The following is a 20,255-nucleotide window of genomic DNA, read 5'->3' as shown; positions in this document are numbered from 1 at the left end:
TTGCTTCTTTCTCTCTCTGAACACTTCCAGGCACCAAAACTCATTCCACTTGAAGATCTCATTGCATTTGAACAACGCCACCAGCATCATACTGTGCCCAGTACTACCTTTGGACAAGACAACACTGAACCTATCCAGTTACTAAAAGCTGATGTCAAACCATTTGAACTAAGAGATGTGCAGAGTAATAGAAAAAGGCAAGCCAAACTTTTAAAATGGGTCTTCATTTTGAAAGACTTACTGGTAACCTGTACTTTCTAGCTTTTGAAATCACTGGCAGTTTTGCAACAGCTTCAAATAAAGTGGGATTGAATGTAATTCTGTTGGAGCAAATATTAGTAAAGGCACAGCAGGATAAGTATAGCATTAGGGCATGAAGAGGTTGTTGCTGTTAGCAGGCTGATTGGAAGAAGGTTCAAGGGGAAATATTTTTCATACTGGTGTCTGTGGTTTGAAGTCCTGTCACCTGGATGTTTGCTATATACTGTTTATGAAATGCTTTGCTGCTTACACAATGAATCGTAATAGGCTACTGTCTGCACTGCATGTTGTTACTGTTAGTAGTAATCTTCAAGAAGGAAAGGGTTATGCTCTTTCAGTATAATTCAAGGTCGCTCTTTCAGTATAATTCAAGATCTAGGCTGTGTTTCTGAATCCAGGCAGTGATTAGCAAAATTTCTGCTGGAAGGATATTTTATTTTATTTTGATTTACTATGTAAGTTATTCATGACTTTGGAGATCTGATTTATTCTTTGTTATTTGATTGCATAAGCAGTTAAAACAATTTGTTTAAGCTGCATGCATATTTTTATTAAGTTCTTCTATAATGTCAGTAGATTCCTGACGTTTTACAAATCTGTATTTTCCATAGAAGAGTTAATGGCATCGTTGCATCTAGAACACAACACTTCCTTCTGGTTATGATGCTTTTAACTCTGGCAATTCGCAACACAGACTCTAAGATGAGTTTTTCACTCTTAAGCTGAAAAACAATTGATATATAAGTAACTGCAGCTGGAGTTTAGAATACCCATTTTGATATTACCAGCTGAAATGCTTGAAGCTACAATTGTTGTCTTATCTTACTTAGCAGATATTAAAGAAAATCTGCAAATTTTTTAGTAAAATAGTTAATTAGAAAGTTTCAGTGGTAGCAGAAGTTTGCTTCTTGCTGAAGTTTTTCTTACAGATTCCTTACAGGCATTTTCTGTAGCAATGATTATTTTATCATACACAAAATACAGATATAGGGTGTTACACAGTTCATAGTATTTCATAGAAATAGCTTATTAGACAATTAAGAGATTTTTGTGTGATTGTTTAGTATTTTTATGAGTTCCTGCAACAATTTTATGTAGATTTCTGGCAGGCAAAAGTAGTGCTTTGAACTGATCTGTATGCAAAGGTCTTTTCCACCTTTATTTCACTATCTATTTCTTAATAGTAATATTTCTTAGAAAACAATGATCGGTATTATTATTATTTCAGTGCAGTTCTTATTTTTTGTTTGTAATTAATATGTTGACAGACAAAAGAGGCGTGATAACAAACAAATGAAAGAGAAGGAGGAAAAGAAGAGAGAAAGAAGTGTTTCCTTCTGCCCAGATGACTCCATCATCAGTATTTGTGATACAGTGACGGTTGTTGAATCAGGGACTGGGGTATAGAAAAATGTTTTTTTCTTTGCCTTTTTGCATTCAAGTATTAACAGGAGAGAAAGAAGCAGGAAACTGTAAACCAAAACAATCATTTAAATCTCTTCCAGGCTCTAGCCTAGAAAGAATATACATCTTTCAGTCATCTACTTGCATGTCCTGTAAACATGAGATTTATTTTTGTAAAGTATTCCAAGGTTGCTTTTGTTTTTCCTGGGACATGAACTTGTCTATTTTGACAGGATATTTGTCTGTATGTACATTTAAAGTAAATATATACACAAACGCTAATTGCTTAAGAAAACCCCACCAAACCTATGTTTAGCCTAGCAGTAATGCTAGGACAAATGACCCAGGCATTACTCTTTTCACATCAGGCTAGATGACGACAATATAAGAGCGAGGCTGCGGAGCTTGAGGTCTCAGTTCTCTCGCAGCTAAGAAACTGAGAAGAAAAAGTCTTCATCAAGCTGGGGTTTGATTTATGCACTTCTACTGCCTAGGCCTTTTTGTTATTTTTTAATGTAATTTGAGGGTTATAATTGCAAGTACTGGATTTCAAGCTAGAACACTACCAGTTTTAAAGCCGGAGCAGGAAGCTCTATTTCTGGTCCACACTATACCTTCTTTGAGACTTCCCCGTCCAGCACAGCAGCTGGAGAGCCTCACCAGACCTGGGAGATGTTAATTGTGGTACAGCAGAGATAGCATAAGCTTGAAGAAGAATGAGGAATTTGTGTTACTGCAGATTACCCCAAGGTACCTATGGGAAAGAATGTTATGTAGTCAGTAATTCCACAAAGTTGGAATGGATCAGAAGAATTAAAAAAGGGGGTAAGAAAAGTAGTATACTGAAAAGTTAACAGCATCAAGAAACCCATTGATTGGCATTAGAACTATTTTTTAAAGATAATTCTTTTTCTCCTTTTTTTAGGATCAACAAGCAAAATCTACATATAACCTGCAGGATGGTTTTTTCACTTCAGTGGGCAAGTACAAGTCTTTTCAATGCTTTGGGTGCTTAAATAAAATAAATCAGAACATGTTTGTTAGATTTCAAAGGAAAATTGTGTAGTCATCAAGATGTTAAAAACTCAAATTGTGTAGTATGTGGCTGTGCTGTAAACATAATGGCTTCTGGGATCTTGCCACAGAAAACCTTTGAGGTCATACAACAGATATTCAGTCTTTTTTTGGAATAGTCAGTTTTTAGGGGATTGGTTTAGAGAGACATGCAGGCAAATATAGGATCTCATATCAATTACCTGTAAACTCAGAATAATTCTTCTGAAAATTATAGAGGTATTTTACATTTTCTTAAAAATAAGTGTTAATCTTGTATTTATGTTTATAAAAAATGGACTTCACAAAATAATAGTGTGTTGAGTGATTTTCAGTAACTATGGTTCAGTGATTTCTGTTCATGTGATTCACCAGAAGAATGCTGTAAACAGTACTTCTAAACTCTAAATCAGTTTATTTGTTTTTAAAGGATGTGATTCTAATTTTATTTGCCTGCATCTTCTAATTACAGAAAATTTAAGGCTCTTTTAAAAGAAACCAAATGTTTATAATATTTCTAGCTTGCAAAATGAAGACCATGCCCATAGAAAGATTTATTTCTTTCTAGTACATTAATTCAGCACAATATTTAGTCCTATCAGAAGACAAAATGCAATCTGTTTTCTGAAATTCAGCTTTAGAGAAATACTGGCTTGCAAAGCTCTGTAGAAACATCAGTAAAGAAATAAAGGTATACATATCATAAATACTTCCCCCTTTTAAAATAGGAAACAAATTGCTATTGTACAGCATAAGCATACTAGCATTTCATTTAAAAATTGCACATCCAAACTGAGCCTTGATATTAATTCAATGTAAAACTGTAAGTTTCAGTACAGTTGCATATTCACATATGGCAGGTAGTACAAATTTTCTTGAAATCATTCATGAAGTATGCTTAGAGAAATTAAATTTATCTGTCAGCAATGATAAATCTGCTGGAGCCCTTAGTTTTTAGTTATTATCATTGCTTTCATAGATTTTTGATTCTTAAATTATTTGTAGACATCTATTATGTATTATCACATTTTAGACACAACGGGGGAAGAAGCAATTAGTACCTCAGCAGACCTACATTACATGGCTTCTACAGGAAAAAAACCAGCAGAAACTCAAGATGCAAGTACAAACACTCTCCCAGGTAAGTGCTACCTGTGTGACCTACAGCAACCAACTATTTCTGGTATTGCTTCCTGTTAATTGTGATATTTGGTCAGTTTCCAAAATGGAGTAAGTTTTTAAAGGGAAAAACAGTTTTTTGTGCTGTAACTTTCTGTTTCAAAAAGTATTAAAGAGAAGATATTAGAATATAAATCATAAAATGTAAGCTATAATAACTATAAATAAAAATATTACTGATGCAATTATGTAAGAGTCTCCAGATACTTTTTGTAAGTCAGTTCTGCTGTGACTTTTTCTGGAAAAAAAAAGGCGGGGGGGGCGGAGGGGAGAAGACCAGCCTGGCTGAACAGCGAGCTTTGGCTGAAACTCTGGGGAAAAAAAAGGAGAGTTTATGACGTTTGGAGGAAGGTGCAGGCAACTCAGGAGGATTGCAAGAATGTAATGAGGTTATGCAGGAAGAAAATGAGAAGGGCCAAATCCCAAGTAGAAATTAATCTGGCTACTGCCATAAAAGACAATACAAAATGTTTCTATAAATACATGAGCAACAGAAGGAAGGCTAAGGAGACTCTCATTCCTTTATTCAATGCAGGGGGAAACACAATGACAAGAGACAAGGAAAAGGCTGAGGTACTTAATGCCTTCTTTGCCTCAGTCTTTACTAGTCAGAGCAGTTGTTCTCAGGGTACCCAGTCCCCTGAGCTGTAAAACAGGGACGGGGAGCAGAATAAAATCCCCATAATCCAAGGGGAAATGGTTAGTGACATTCATGCATTTTGGTTTTGGTTTTTTTTTTTTCCTATCAAGTGCTCAAATCATACCAGGATGTTGGAAACAGTGCTGGAAATGAGGTTCCTGAAGTTCAGAAAAATGAATCAGTCATGTCTGTTCCCGTGTCAGGTGTGGCTTCAGTCTTTCTCTACTTCATTAGTTGTTTGGCAAGTCTATAAAAATACTAGAACTTTAACATGGTTTTTGTACATGAGGTAGCTTAGTGCAGGATATACATAAGAAGATGGTAATTTATCTGACTTCTTGAAACGAAATGTGAAATAATTAAAATACTGTTTATGAAAAGTTTGGCTGAAATTTTTCATGGTGCAGTGTACCTAGGCTTTTGTATTCCTGTGTGAGAAGGTACATTTGCGGATTTTAGCTTGATTTTAGTGCTGCTTAATCTTGGGGAGTTGGTATTATGTAGACCAAGTGGAGCGACCAGTGGGATGTTAAGACAGATCACAGCTCCACGTGAAATCGAGCTGTAGTAGCTCAGCTAATTATACAGTTGTTCCATGCATCTGCTAAGTTGTGTAATAGCTATACGCCAAGTTCCAGTCTCAGGTAGGAATTTTATTCCCAATCAGTCATCTTTTGGGTCAGTTTGTAGAACAAAAAATAGAAAGTAACTTTGATTTTGGGCTAAAGAAGATTTATTTTGGTTTGGGTTTTGTCCACCCATTTTATAAGTCACTGATAAGTTGTACTACATAAAATACTTTGGTACCGAATTCTCCCTGTGGTACCATGTGAGCATATTAATTTTTCCTTTCTTTTAAATTCAACAGTGTTGTTCCATGTGGAAGATTATTTTATTATATCATATGACTTCTTTGCAGATAGTTTATTAGAAGTCTTTCTAGCTGAGTAGTATCATCTATTTGGATCAAATAAAGATGCAGGTTTTTTTTTAACCTATTCAGGAGGGAATTGGAAATTAATAGCAATTTAGACTGCAGCATGTTGCTTTGATTTTAATCTTTTAAATACTTTTCTGCTAATTTATCACCAAATGAAAAAATAATGTAGTAGTGTATTGTTAGAAGCAAACATTAAAGAAACCTATTAAGCTACATAGTCTATTTTTAAAAGAAATGCTAATCAAAGCTTTTCTTATCACTTAGAGAATGCAGACCTGTTTCCAAATAGTTTGTCTGAAGTTTCATGGCTTCTACTGTAAATATAATACTGACTATTATTCTTTTCTCATAGAATCTTCTAGTGCCCCTGAGAGATTACCACCAGACATGTATTTAAACCTGAGATTCCCCACTGAAGTGAATGAGAGACTTTTACCATCCTTTGTGTCAGATGCACCTGATTCGGTTAGTGGCCCAATGAACATATGGTTAAAATAATTTTAAGTGTACTATTTGTCTTACCTCTTGAATTTGGGTTCTTTATATCTGGATTAGTTGGTTGTATAATACTGTAGGGAAGATTGTAGTTATTTTGTCTCCAAAACAAAAAGCCTTTCAACTCAAAGTGGTAAGAGGTAAACACAGGAAATGGTTAACAAAGTATACAAAGCACATGCTGTATAATTCTTCATGATCTTGTTCTTGTTTAGAGTGAGCGTGAATATATCAGTGTGATTGACATTGAAGACAGTGACATACTTAACAATTTGCCCATGATACCTGAGTCTGCAGAAGAGATAGCTACTACACAGCAAAATGAGAAGTTTGAAATTCCATCTACTGCAAAACTTCATCACATGGTAGATTCTGTTACTAATGCAATTCCACTTGAGGCACTTCAGAAGAAAGGTAAACCATTTCAGTTTTAAATCAGAAAAAACAGCTATACACTTTTGTTATAATATTTTTAAGTCCCACAGAAAACCTGTAGCCTTTCCCCAACTTGCCTCCTGCCTTTTTAGTCTTACACATCAAAACATTTATAAATTTGTCTTCTTTTGTGATGATTCCTGCCTCCTAAAACATACTATATAGGTATACCACAGCTATGCCTAATGACTTGCAGTACTTAAATGTTTGCAGTTTATTCAGTTATGTTGGTTCACTCTTTTATTTTTTTTTTCATTGCAAGACTATCATCTGAAAATTGTATCAAGCCAAGTACAAAAGGAAGAAAAGAAGTCAGATCCTGCTCGAGATAATGTAACTTGGAACATAGTACATGAAGATGACAGAACTTTTCCTCCTTCAGGGCTTCCATCCAAAGTAATTGGAAAAGAATACTTCTCCACAAAGCAGCAGGAAATGGATATGCAATTACATACACTACAGAACATAACAGAAAATATGGAGGAGGATTTCAGAAATACCAAACTGGTGAGTTCTGACTGCTAACTGTTGTGTCTGAAACAGTTTATTTTTTAAGGTCTTTCATCTAAAGTCAAAACTTACATTTTGGAATTACGTATTTTCAAATCTGCTTAGTGTATGTTGAGAGAAATTGATAATAATACACAGTTCTTTCACTTTTAGTGCTGCATCTGTTGGCTGACATGGTTACTTACAGTGGGCCAAATGCTGGCCAGAATGGTGATGTTATTTAGTGATTGGGCAGAATATATTTAATTTCTCTGTAACTGGGAAAATGGAATAGCACAAAAGTTCAGGCTGAGCAGGAGACCTTTTTGGTAAAGATTTTGGCAGTTGTGCCTCTGCAGAATATTATGTGACTATTTCTGGAACCTGTTCCTATTTATTTCACAAAGTATTTGCATTTTTAACATCTTTATAAACCTAAATATAGAAGTAAAATCGATGCCTTTTGGACATAGTGCATTCAGATGATCCTATTCAGGCATTACTATTTTATAGATCATGACAGAGATAATGATAAAAATTTTCATCAGACTATTGAAAATAATACTATATCTAATATCTTAACATGATATCTAGTTTCATTTGCTGAAAACTTCATGTGTGCTGACTTAAGGTTTGTATGAAAGGAAATGCTGGCAATTATTTCTTCATGTTACTTTGGCTTTTTTACTAAGTTTAGAGCAAACTAGGAGTGCCTAATCTAAGAATGAGCCAGTAGGTTCTGATTTTACCTAGCTGTAAAAAAAAAAAAAATAAATCTTTGCAATTCAAGAAAACTAAGTCAATTTCCAGCTCCTGTAGACCTGGCTTAATACAGAATGAATTCAGTAGCACTGTGTAATTCCACAGCATCTACTTTTTGTATGATCATTCAAACTCAGTGTCCATTCCCTGTTGTTCGTGTATTCACAGAAATGTAAGGACATCATTGTGTCACTTACAAACAGTTACTACGCTAAGGTGGATTACTTAATCACTTCTATCCATCATCAAGGTTATTATCTAGCCAGATTTTTAAAGCCTGTAGTGAAAAAAAAATCTTTACATATCCTTTCTTTATTTCAGTATTTCACTGCATTTGGATTAAAAAACTTCCAGTTATCTAGCCAAATCCTGAAGATATACACATTTCCTTTTTTCCTTATTTCAGTTCACACCGGTTGGTCATTCCTTTGATAACAACTTCATATGTATTAGAAATCAGTTTTGAGGCCTGTTCCTTGCAAGAATAATGTTCAGTAAAATGTCTCTGTCTAGGTTAGTCTTCACTTTATAGTTTTAAACTTCAGGAAACTCCTGACTTATGAAGAATATGGAAATATTTTTATTTCTACATTTTTAGGTAAGATATATTGGAAAGCTTCAGCTATTTTTAAAATTAAAAGGTAATCAGTAGCAGAAAAACCCTTCACAAGAATAATATTGTTCATATGTATTTTTATCAGAGCGAGGATCCAGAAGATTGAACTCTTTAAATGAAATTAATCTACTTGACCTACTTTGATTCCTGAACTATTTTCTTTGTTTGTAATCAGGATACTCAATTAAAGTGTTCATAAGATTCTGTAAAATGTATTTAAAGCAAACTTTGCATGAGTATCTATGGTGTAAGTCTCAGAAGTACCTTGAAGAATGTATCTTTACTTAGGTTTTGGGTTTCATTTACAGCTAGTGGAAATAATAGAAGATTTTGAAATGGCTGCCGATTCAGACCTTGGTGCTCGTCTTTCAGTCTCTGAAGATGCTAGAGTCATTGATGATGGTATGCATTCAGTTAACAGAAAGATAGTAAACTTGCAATTGAATATTAAACTTTACTAACTTTTGATTACTGCTGAAGTTTCATGCAGTCCCAAAAGGTGTTATTGAGGTACCGCACCTCGAATGCTGTGTTCAGTTTTTGCCTGAGAATGTTCATGTAGGAATTAGAGTGTCTCTCCCCAAAAAAGTGGCGGGATCAGTAGCCCATCTGAAGTGCATCTACACCAGTGCACACAACATGAGCAACAAACAGGAGGAACTGGAAGCCATTGTGCAGCAGGAAAACTGTGATGTAGTTGCTGTCATGGAAACATGGTGGGATGACTCACACAACTGGAGTGCTGCAGTGGTTGGCTATAAACTCTTCAGAAGGGATAGGCAAGGAAGGAGAGGCAGTGGGAGAGCCCTGTATGTTAGGGAACGTTCTGATTGTCTAGAGCTTAATGATGGTGACAGTAGGGTTGAGTGTTTATGGGTAAGAATCGTGGGCAAGGCCAACAAGGCAGATATCATGGTGGGAGTCTGTTATAGAGCACCCAAGCAGGATGAAGAGGCAGACAAAATATTCTGTAGGCATCTGGGAGAAGTCTCATGATCACTAGCCCTTGTTCTGGTGGGGGATGTCAACTTGCCAGATGTCAGCTGGAAATACAAAACAGCAGAGAGGAAACAGTCCAGGAGGTTCCTGGGTTGTGCGGAAGATAACTTTGTGACACAGCTGGTGAGGGAGCCAACTAGGGAAGGCGTCCCACTGAACCTTGTTGGGCATAGCGATCACACAATGATATGAGTTTTCCATTCTTGGAGGAGGGAGATCAGCAGAACTGCTACCTTGGACTTCTGGAGGGCAGGCTTTGGCCTGTTTAGGGGCCTGGTGTCAAAGTCCCTTGGAACACTGAGGTGCTGGAGTGAGTCCAGAGAAGGGCAACGAAGCTGGTGAGGGTCCTGGAGCACAAGTCTTCTGAGGAGCAGCTGAGGGAGCTGGGGTTGTTTAGTCTGCAGAAAAGGAGGCTGAGGGGAGACCTTATCACACTCTACAACTGCCTGACAGGAGGGTGTAGGAAGGTGGGGGTCGGTCTCTTCTGCCAAGTAACAAGCAATAGGACAAGAGGAAGCTGCCTCAGGTTGTGCCAGGGCAGGTTTAGATTGGATAATAGGAAAAATGTCTTCATGGAAAGGGTTGTCAAGCATTGGACCAGGCTGCCCAGGGAAGCAATTGAGTCCCCATCCCTGGAGGTGTTTAAAGGACATGTAGATGTGGAGCTTAGGGACACGGTTTAGTGGTGGACTTGGCAGTGTTAGGTTAACGGTTGGACTCTGATCTTGAAGGTCCTTTCCAACCAAAATGATTCTGATTCTGTGTCCGTTAGCCTCACACAGAGCAAGTCATAGTTTAGTCTTTTTGTTCACGTATATAGGTACGTACACTGGTACATACATCATGGCTCTGGCAGTGCCCTCTCATAGGCATGCACAACTGATCTAGGTTCAGACTCTTCTAGGTTTGACAGATAAACTAAATATGCCACTAAGAAATATATTTGAGTGATAGTTTATGCACTGTGGGTTTTTTTTCATTGGTCTACACTAATTGCTATATTTATTCTTTTTTCATGGAATCAGAACTTTATCTGAGGGGCATGATTTTTGAAGATGTTACAGATGATGAAAAGGAGGGCTTAAACTTGGAATATCCTGTACCCAATTATACGACATTGGAAGTACACTCTCCTGCCTCTGCAGCCACTGCTTCTAACTTTCCCAGTAGCATAAAGTCATCTTCTGGTATAATCTCTAATGTTTATTTTTCCCTTTTTCTCCTTTTAAAAATAAGTAAACCTTTTCTTTCAGGTGTAATACTTCATCATTGCTGTTGTACAGAATGTTAATGTAATGCCAATGAGCTCACAAAAGTCAGTTGTCAGTCGTCATAGATTGCATTATTTAGGATGGCTTTATGGATGTGCATTGAAATGAGTATATATGATAGGACAGTATCACTAAACTTTGAAAACAGTTTATCAGTGAATTACACTTGCACTCAGATTCACCATTATTGTAAGAAAATGAGTAACTTTGGTCTATTTCTGAAACCCATCACTGTGCTGACTTGTAATTATTTAGTTAAGTGTTACATCAATATGGCACAGTGCCACATGACACTCATAGCTTCCTCCCAAAGCTGTCTTCATTATCTCAGTTAGATCCAACCCACATTATTTTGAGGTCTCACTACATTTTGCAAACTGACAGTAAATTGATCTTTGCAATTATGAATACTGCAGCAGCATTAAAAGGAGGAAAAATCACTACTCAAGCAACCTATTGCCTACGTTTAAAAATGTAGTGTCTTTTTTGTCTACATATTGCCCACATTGCTTGCATTCAAGCTTCTAAAAATGGTATATACTTCGTAGAGGTGAACATACATTTGACAATAACATTTGCAGCAGTCTATCTTAAAGGGTGTTAAAATGTGGTTCTTAGATCTGCATACAGCAGAAGTTAATCTCAAATGGCAAGCACACCCAGATAAATTTTATAAACAGTAATACACTTGCAGTTTTCTCTTTAAGTATAAACTTTTTATTTGCAAGATAAGAAAACTGTAGGTGATACTACGTTGCAACTATAATTTTTTGAGAATACAGTTTAGCTTAGGAAGGATAAAAGTGCTCTCTGTTCCAAGACATCCATATTGCTCTTCAGCCACATTTCCTGAATTCCAGGAGTTCGTAGCCTGGCTTCTTCTAGTAAGGGGCACTTGTTAATTTTCCATGAAATGCTGCATAGTTAATTGGAACAGATAATTTCCCACTAGTTGGAACTGATAAGCTTAGTTTGATCATGATGGAAAACTGACAACAGCGGTGGTGTCTTCCTAGCAAAACTGTCCCTGTCAGTCAGGGACCTGCTAATTAAGGTTCTCTGAAGACTCTGTATTAACCTGGCAGTCAATGACATGCTTTCTCACAGGTCATTAAGCCTATGTTCAATAATTAATTTATTTTTAATGTCAACATGTTCAGGTTGATACATTTGTGTATTTTATCCTACAGGCTGTTTAACATACGTGTTATTAGTTTGTGTACAAGTGTAAGGCTTTTATTTATAACGGCCATTTCTGTTTCAGGTTTTCACGTATGTGGAGATCTATGTGATAGGTATGTATTTTGACATCAGTTTTGTTGAAAATTTCTTTACTTTAAAGTCTTACCAAAAAGGGCACTGTCAGAGTAGAACTATCACTTCCATAAAAATCTAGGCATTCATTTTCAAACTGAATGAAGGCCTTTTTATTAGTTAATTTCAGGCATTTCGTCTGGCTGTTAGATTTACTTTATGCAAAAGCTGCAGAAGCATTGAAGTTGCTTTCTAGTTACAAGTAACAGAGCTGTTAATGTAGATGCTGCTCCTGTCTATGTGCATTTGTTATTTCCCCTATTTGCAAAACACTGTTTTTGAACAAGTACATGTAACTGCTGCTTGTCTGCTGAGGCCAGCTATCACCAGAAGGTTTTTGAAGTGTTACCATATGAACAGTGTAAAGCAACAGACTGAAGATTTCAAAACTGGAGTGATCTTACACATTAAATAAAATGGTCTGACATGCATATTTTTTACTGTTAACTGCTGTTAGTCTTCTGGATCCAGTTGTACAGTAGAAAACAGTAGCTGGCTTCCCCTTCTTCCTGGTCATTCTGCTCAGTTACACACCTTTTATTGTTTTGCTTGAAGCATAGCAGTAAACTGAATGGTTTAGGTATTTTTTAAAGTCTTTTAAGTGAAACTGCTTGTTGTGACTGAGGTAGACAGGGAGCGATTACGTAACCTTGAGGATGGGTGTGAGGCAATAAACTTTAGCAGATAGTGATTTTTACCCAAAGGAATAACTTGAAGCAACTGTAGCTTGTAATCATAAACTACATGAGATTTGTTTTTTTATTGAGAGCAACTGATTAAAAGAGAGGAAAGAAATGGGCAGAACTTAGGCAAAACTATTCTCTCACTCACACTGATTCTTGCTCAGAGGGTCACTGAGTGTTGGGGTTCCTGAAACTGGCAACATCCCACAGCCTTATCTCGGCATGGGCAGCTGTACAAACCCTGTGGATGCTTCTGGCCTTCTGAGCTGCCAGGCTCAGCCTCCTCTGGGCTAGCCATGTCCACGCACCCCCGTGCAGTTCAGCTCTGGATGGGAACGTATTTCTGGATGCTTTATTCAAAGCCCTCGTTGCTACAATACCCCTGATGTTAGTTCACACTGGGGAGCTACAAAGTTGGCTAAAGTGTGCATGATGGCAGCAAAGCTAAGGGGATGTCCAGTAACTTTTTAAAGACAGTGTGCATCTACAGACATTATCCAGGTATTACTGTTACTTATCACTTACACAGTGAGATGCAGGGGAAAGAAAACGCAGTCCAGAGGCTTTTGGTAAAACAACCTGAATATTACTGGTTTAAGCATAAAAGGAGGGATTTTAGTTTGTTGTTCTTACAGGCATGTTCTGCTTTAAATTAGTAACATTGTTTTTCCCTTGCCTAACTTTAAGCTCTTTAGAAGATCCCCTGCAAATTACTGGTCTGAGTGGTGTTACTGACATCATTAATGATCTTGTAGTAGAAGGTGACGTCTCTCCATCAGAGCTGGGCTTTACAAAAACACAAGCTAAGAAAATCTCTAGGTAATACCATGGCTGGTTTTTTTTTTTATGTGTTAGTTAAATAATTTTAACCCTGGTTGTTCTTCTCATAGCTCACACCCCGTAAATAATGGAAGCAAGCATGTGATTTGAGTTGATGTTAATGGGACTAGTATTAGAACTGTTTAATAGCCACTATTTTACTGGCCATTATTGTCAAATGTGCTAATTGGTTTTTAGTATTTTGGTTTTAAAATTCTCACCATCCTACTTGCTTGTTCCTTTTTCTACCAGGTATAGGCTGGAGCACAACTCTATATATGCAGCAGATTCAGTTCAACCAAGGGGAGTGGAGCCTTCTAAAGCAGTTCTGAAAGACTGAATAGAAATTTCCAGTCAGTGGAAAAGCGGCTTCAGAAGGTTCCAGTCCCAGATTCCAGCTTGTCATGCTTTCCTCCCTGCTGGTGATTTCTACACCTTTCTGACTGTCAGTTACGAAATCAGCTGTGTTCTTTCCTGAGATGGGTTGAAATTACAGCTGTTTCCTACTCCTGTTTGTAGTATCAGTTGCTTACAAGGCAAAAATAGGGCTGTTCAGGATGCCAAACAATCTGTTGCATTGGTGCAACGATTCACACCAGTTTAAGATACCTGTTTCAAGATGTTCTAGTGACTCACGTAAGTAGGGTGTAGTGCTCTGGTTCACTTGTTCTAACATTTATTTGAGTTGTAAAAGCAGCTCAGGAGCTTCAAATCTAAATCTGTGCACAGGTTATAACATCCTTGTGATCCTTTGAGAATTCCAAACACATTAATAATGACTACATCAACATATAAATGTTGCTAGCTGGACTGTTTTGTGCAATTATGTGAATATTTTCAAAATCACTGAAAATATCAGAAATGTATTCAAGTAGTATTTAATCAAACCTGACCAAGAACCTAAAGACAACTCAGTTTCACATAATTATTTTCACATAGGCGTGTGAATACTTCTGATGATGACAATTCCCTTTGCCATAAAGTAAATCGCTTCCAAATGTGACAAAGTTGTTCTGATCCCTTGAGGGCTTTAATGCTTAAGTTCAGCTTTCAGTTGAACTGCAGCTACTAGAAATATCTTCTTTTGCTACACTCATATCTTCTGCTGATTCTGTAATTATTAGTGGCTGCCAGTCTTGAAAATGAGAGAAATTTCAAAATAGGTTGCAAAAAATGAGGTATTTAAAACTGACTTGTTTAATTTTTCATATTTAAGTTTTAGGTCAGTGCGTTTAGTTTTACAGTGAAGAAAATATTTATTCCCCAGCTCCTTACTTTAAAGGTGAATTAGTAAATTTCTGAAGAACTCTGAGGATGAAGCTATGTTAGCATTTCTTATTGGCTGTGATTTTCTGTTGTTAGTATCCTGAGTTAGTGGTTTTAAAGTTACTTTGTACAGATAGACTTGTGAAGGAGCTCATGGGTTGAAGGGAGAGAACAAAAAGCATAATAGAATCTCATTGGTCTTTTTTTCTTTTTAAATACTTATAACATACACACTCAAAAATGAAAGATCAAGGCAAAATGACTTTCAGTTATCCTATAAAGACAATAACAGATAGTCCACATTTAAAGCTTTGGTCCTGTTACCTGAATGTAGCTGACAAATAGAAGAAAAATTTTAGGAAACGTCTTGGAAATTACTTGTGTGCCAGGATTTTGTGAAGTAAAATTTTGCAGAAGAAATTTTCCCTGTTGTTCGTTATAGAATCATAGAATCATAGAATGTTTTGGGTTGGAAGGGACCCCTAGAGGTCATCTAGTCCAACCCCCCATTCTTTCATCTGAGTCAGAATTTTAAAGGGATTGCAGTATTTTTATTACGTCATGTGTAGCTGCCATTGTTTGCATTTACATCTGCTCTCAGGGTTCGTGATTCTGCTGCTGGACGTTCTCAAAAAACAGAAAAGGAGAAGAAAGAGATACAAGCATGGATGAAAAGAAAGCAAAAGGAAAGAATGAGAGAATATGTGAAGAAACTGGATGAGCAAAGACAGAAAGAGCATAATCCATTCAATCTAAGAAGGAATGTGGTAAGAATAAGTGTATCTTGAAGAGTAACTTTTATGTATTGTACAAGTATTGATTGTTCAGGCTACATAATATAAAGGCTGCTGGCGATATTTTTCCTATTTTAATGTTGGTTTTTTATATGTGTGTTTTATTTTATTGGAACATAGTTGTGTCAGAAGTGATCGGTAACCAAATATGCCAGTGTTCTCCACAGGCTGCAGTAATGACAATTGGCTGCAGATGGCAATTATGACCTGTCCCCAGCTCTAGATTCAAGAAGTGTAGTCCCCTGACTGTAACAGATATAGCTGTTAACATTCACTGATAAAAGCTGTATTTTGTCAGGGACTGATAACTACAGGAGTTGTAAAGATGTGTTTACATCTTGTTTCATCTTCCCCTGCACCTCCCAACCCCCCCGCATTGAATTTAAAAAGCAGAGTTCAGATGCCAACATCCTTTACAATCATGATAGGATACTGAAGGTGGCCATCCTTGTCGTTCACATGCAGAAGTGTATGCAATTACAGAGGGTCAACAGAGGTGTTAGACTATGGCGTATATCTCAAGTATCTGATGAAATTTTGTTGAAGGCTGGTTTCAATACAGGCTGAGCAAACAATCCCTTCCCTCTCAGAATTTTTTAAATTTTAAGTTTAATTAGTAAAACAACATTTATGGGCTGATACATCTCTTCTGATCTGCACTGTGCTGGAAATAAGGGGGGAAAAAAGGTACAAAAGTAGTTCAGAAATAATTTCCCAATCAGTATTAAGTCTTAAGATACGCATTTGTTACCTGGATACCTTTGTGACCTGAAAAGACACTGCTGAGTCAAGGGAAGCTCCAGGGCTACAGGAGAGACATATCAACAGCAAATACATCCCTATACTTTCTACTCATCAGTTGAATGCAGGGTACGCAGTGAATTTTTTTATGCTGAAACTGTACTGGTTTTAACTCCCTGTGAAATACAGTATTTCCCCTGGTTTTAAACAGTCTTTCAGAGTTGAACCCAGCTGCTTTTTTGTACATGTGTAGAGAGAAGTGATTCAGGAAAAACGGGTCCTGCTTCTCTCCCTCTCCTGTGTTGCCAACCTGTAAATACATACTGGATGCTTTTATTACAGGCTTTTCTCCTGAAATCATTAGATGGAGTAATTCTCAGCTTTTGGTGGTTTGGGTTTTTTTTCAGAAGAAAGCATTAAAAAATTCAAATTGTGCTCTAGCAAACACAGGTCGAAGTGCAACCCTGTTTTTTCAATTAGTTATTGTTAGGAACATCGCTGAGTCTTAGGAAACTGAAGGTGAGGCCATTTGAAACTTTGAGCTTGACAGTGAAGGCATCTCCTTCAGTTGGAGGATTTCCTGGTAGGGCCATATGCTTTCATATCGTTTTTCCTTCTGGAGAGCAGCTTTCAGGTCAAATAGGTCTACATTTTTAGAGTGAGAGACTGGAACGAGACCACAATACATAATAAATTAACGGTTATTATACTTTCTTGCACAGCATTGTAGTCTTACGTCAAAGGATATTAAATTCTTCCAGAAGAAGAAAGAAGAAAAAGATAAGTAAGTTGCTATAAATGTAACTTGTGGTATTCTTATTTATATATTAATCTTTCAGTCTTAAGGAAGAGGTAGTTTTAATTATCTTGTCTATGAAGCCTCAGATATGAATGGTATTTCAACCAAAAGCATAAATAATTGATGTTTGCTTTACCATTTAGGAAAACTCTGAACATGTTTCCTCCTTTGACGGTATTTTTCACTTTCCAAATATAACTTTTCTTTTTTCCCCCAACATTGACTCATTCATTCTGTCAAACCCATTGTTAATGGATGTTTTAGCTTTTTGATAGTGATCTTAAAATGATTAGTATATCTTCTCTGAAATTGCAAAAATACGTTCTTCTATTCTGATTTCCATGTGCCTTAGAAGACTCACAAGCCAGCTGCAATTAAATGAGTGATAGCATGAATTAATATGTAATATTATTTCTCTGTAGAGCCCTGTTATCTGAACATCACAGTAGGAGAATATCACAAGCGCTTTCTCTGATGAATGAAATGTTATCTGAAACAGTGGTGTTACCTGCAAGTGAACATAGACCATTGTCCAGGACAAGATCATCTCAAGAGTATAGAAAAAGGCGTATGGTATCTACTAAAGGGTAACTACTTTAAGCATTAACCCTGCTCTGATGCGTTGGTATTTTGACCACACTTCAAATTTGTCTGCAGTGTGTAGGTAGTTGGTATAGGATTAGCTTGAGAGAAGCTTTATATGCTGGCAGAATCAAAGATACACTTTGTCTGGATCAGAGGAGTTGTAAGTTCCTGTACCAGTCTTCTTACAACCACTAGTGCAGATCTTGGAGGGAGCCTTAAAAATGCATTTTGGAGCACAGAATGAGCCAACTCTAGAGTCAGAGCTGTAATCAATGTCATAACCCATTTCACCCAACAGCAATTCCACTGAACTGTAGCCAGCAACATAGTTAATGATCTGAAGAGCTTCTAGGAACAAGCAAGAAACAAATAAAAACACTACTGTGCATACATATAGACTACTCAAATTAGAGTTCAGCAAACTCTAGATTTACTCTCTTCCTAATTTTTTTCGTTACCTAGAATTTTACTTGTTCCTTCTTTTGCACTTGGGTCCTTATTGCCTTTTGAGGGGATGATGGTATTTGAGTATTATAAATTGGTAAATTTATTCTACTTGATGGCATTAATGTCACATGTGTGTATATGTAAGCCAGGTGTATATTGCAGGATACTTTTTCTTCTTCTACATAAAATTTCATGTTTTCCAAATAATAGGAGGAGCTGTGTACTTCAGATCATAGAATCGTAGAATGTTTTGGGTTGGAAGGGACCCCTAGAGGTCATCTAGTCCAGCCCCCAACAGATAATCCTGTAACTTCCAGATTTAAATATTTCTGCATCTCTCTTTAATAGGTAAAGTTCCAGGATAGAGCATTAAACCGAATGTAATCAGTGCTGTACAGAGCCTGCTGGTGGTGTCCAAGGGCAGTTTGAGTACATTAGCCCTGCCACAATCATAAGTGCTAAGGAATGTCATGCAGGAAGCCATCTTAGTAGTGGCAGTACTTTCTAACTAATAGGTTTTGTTGGACTTAAACTGGCTCATTGTAAAGCCAATTGGGAATGTCTTCACTGTGATTGACAGCAGTTCTGATTCTGGTGAGGCTTGTTGGCCCCACAAGCAGCATGTGATGCTGATGACCCTCAGCTAAGTGGGATGCAGGTGATCTCTGTGGCCTTTTTTGCCTCGTCTGAGTAAGCTCTGTTAGATCTAAGTTGTGTGAAGGAATGATACGTGGTAGACAGTGGTAACTATTTGGGCTTTGTTATTGTTTGTTGGCTTTTTTTTTCTTGTTGCAGAGGGCATCCAAGCATTCCTGTTCTGTCAGAAAGGAGCAGAACTGCTGCCAAACCCAGCTTTGGTCAAAAAGTACACCATTTCACCCCAACTCTTGGTTTAACACAGTCCAGGGGTAAGAACTGAACTTTCTTAATGAAGGCACATACTGAAGATGATCTTCAAGTTACTACTGGACTTTGGGAGGGAGGAGCTTTAATACCTGTGTAGAAAGTCAGACTCTTAATCCTGGAGGTTTCCCATCCTGAGGCTTTTGCAACGGTGTAGTCACTGGCCTGTTAAATGATGAGAGTTACCTTTCCATATCATGTCTTTCTAAATCCAAAGTAGTTTCATTTGCCATAGCAAGAGTACTGTGTAATCCAGGAAGCAAGCTCGTAGGTGAAAATTTTGAAGTGTCTTTTGAGTATTTTTGATCTACTGCACCTAACAGAGGAAATGCTTTCTTTGCCTTACCAGGAAATGCTGGTATGCTCCTACAGAAAAGTACTTCCAGAGGAAGAATGAGAAATGCTGCAAACTGTCCTGTTGATTCTAGACACTGTAAGTTACAAAGAGCAATGACATAGTGCTGTTCAGCCACATAATGCCAGGGAAAAGCAAGACACAGAGAACACATTTCGGAATACATCCTGGGTAGAATTTATGCAACACAGGCCTCAGCTACAAAGTAGTTTAAAACAATAAAAATCATCATTTTTCCCCCACATAAAAATCCTTTTCATTAGAAAATTGTGAAATATTTTAATCAATCACCTCTGTTTACCTCCTGAATGGTTTTAGCCAGGTGGCAGTTCCAATCCAGGAAATGTGCTGGATTTCAGTGATTTCCTGAAACAGGCATTACGAAGTCATGAGGGACAGAGGACTTGAGTCAGTCTTTCAGCAGAAACCCACAGAGAGGGAGTTAGTTAGCAGTACAGTACACAAGTATTGTGCCTCTTCCCTACCTTCCTATGCTGCTTGCTCTCTGAGCGCTTTGAAGTAGGAATTGTCTCTGTTACCCCCCTGTACAGTGTCTCTTTAAGACATTATTTTGTCATAATGTTAGAGTGGAAGAATTTATGACTGAAATGAAAAAAAAAAATTGGATTTTAGCAATCCTTTTTCCCTATGCCTATCCATGTAGGGCTGGATCCACAAAAGTTTCCTCACATAAATGTTTCCTCCTTAGCAAATTCTTTAACAGATGGGGGACTTGATTACAAGAGCAGAATTTCTCATCAGACGGAAAGAGGAATCAGTCTGAGACTTAGGAAGTACTGTGGTTGATTTCATTCTCCCTTACACCAGAATTGTACTAGTGGCATAACAGAGCTCCTGTTTGGCTAGCCAAATGTCAATTTATTTGAATTGGCAATGCAGGAAAGGGAGAGAAGCAATAGGAAGCAGATAGACATTTTGCCTGAATCACTCACTCACCTCTATGCATGCGGAAAGTCATTCTCCTCCTCCTTTCTATACATTCTG

At 37.2% G+C, this 20,255-nt stretch overlaps 1 protein-coding gene across 6 annotated transcripts in view; it reads left to right on the top strand.

Moving 5' to 3' along the window:
- CPLANE1 (ciliogenesis and planar polarity effector 1) overlaps nt 1-20,255 on the top strand; it is a 62,281-nt gene that overhangs the window by 40,406 nt on the left and 1,620 nt on the right. Inside the window, exons 35-51 of one of the 6 annotated variants that reach the window (XM_035902648.1) lie at nt 31-197; nt 1,530-1,662; nt 2,591-2,645; nt 3,752-3,859; nt 4,648-4,740; nt 5,830-5,942; nt 6,188-6,386; nt 6,790-6,914; nt 8,583-8,676; nt 10,299-10,460; nt 11,809-11,839; nt 13,229-13,360; nt 15,228-15,393; nt 16,884-16,945; nt 17,383-17,547; nt 18,788-18,900; nt 19,245-19,328. In XM_035902648.1, coding sequence (XP_035758541.1) covers nt 31-197; nt 1,530-1,662; nt 2,591-2,645; nt 3,752-3,859; nt 4,648-4,740; nt 5,830-5,942; nt 6,188-6,386; nt 6,790-6,914; nt 8,583-8,676; nt 10,299-10,460; nt 11,809-11,839; nt 13,229-13,360; nt 15,228-15,393; nt 16,884-16,945; nt 17,383-17,547; nt 18,788-18,900; nt 19,245-19,328 — 2,002 coding nt within the window. Of the gene's footprint in view, nt 1-30; nt 198-1,529; nt 1,663-2,590; nt 2,646-3,751; nt 3,860-4,647; nt 4,741-5,829; nt 5,943-6,187; nt 6,387-6,669; nt 6,915-8,582; nt 8,677-10,298; nt 10,461-11,808; nt 11,840-13,228; nt 13,361-13,612; nt 13,997-15,227; nt 15,394-16,883; nt 16,946-17,382; nt 17,548-18,787; nt 18,901-19,244; nt 19,329-20,255 lie in introns of those variants that run through there. The other 5 variants (XM_035902647.1, XM_035902649.1, XR_004843102.1 and 2 more) reach the window with 5 other exon arrangements.

Source organism: Egretta garzetta, unplaced genomic scaffold (genome assembly GCF_000687185.1).
Source record: "Egretta garzetta isolate BGI_Z169 unplaced genomic scaffold, ASM68718v1 scaffold59, whole genome shotgun sequence".
Taxonomy (NCBI): Eukaryota; Metazoa; Chordata; class Aves; order Pelecaniformes; family Ardeidae; genus Egretta; species Egretta garzetta.
Note: the sequence above shows the minus strand (reverse complement) of the source record. Positions and strands in the feature narration are given on the sequence as shown.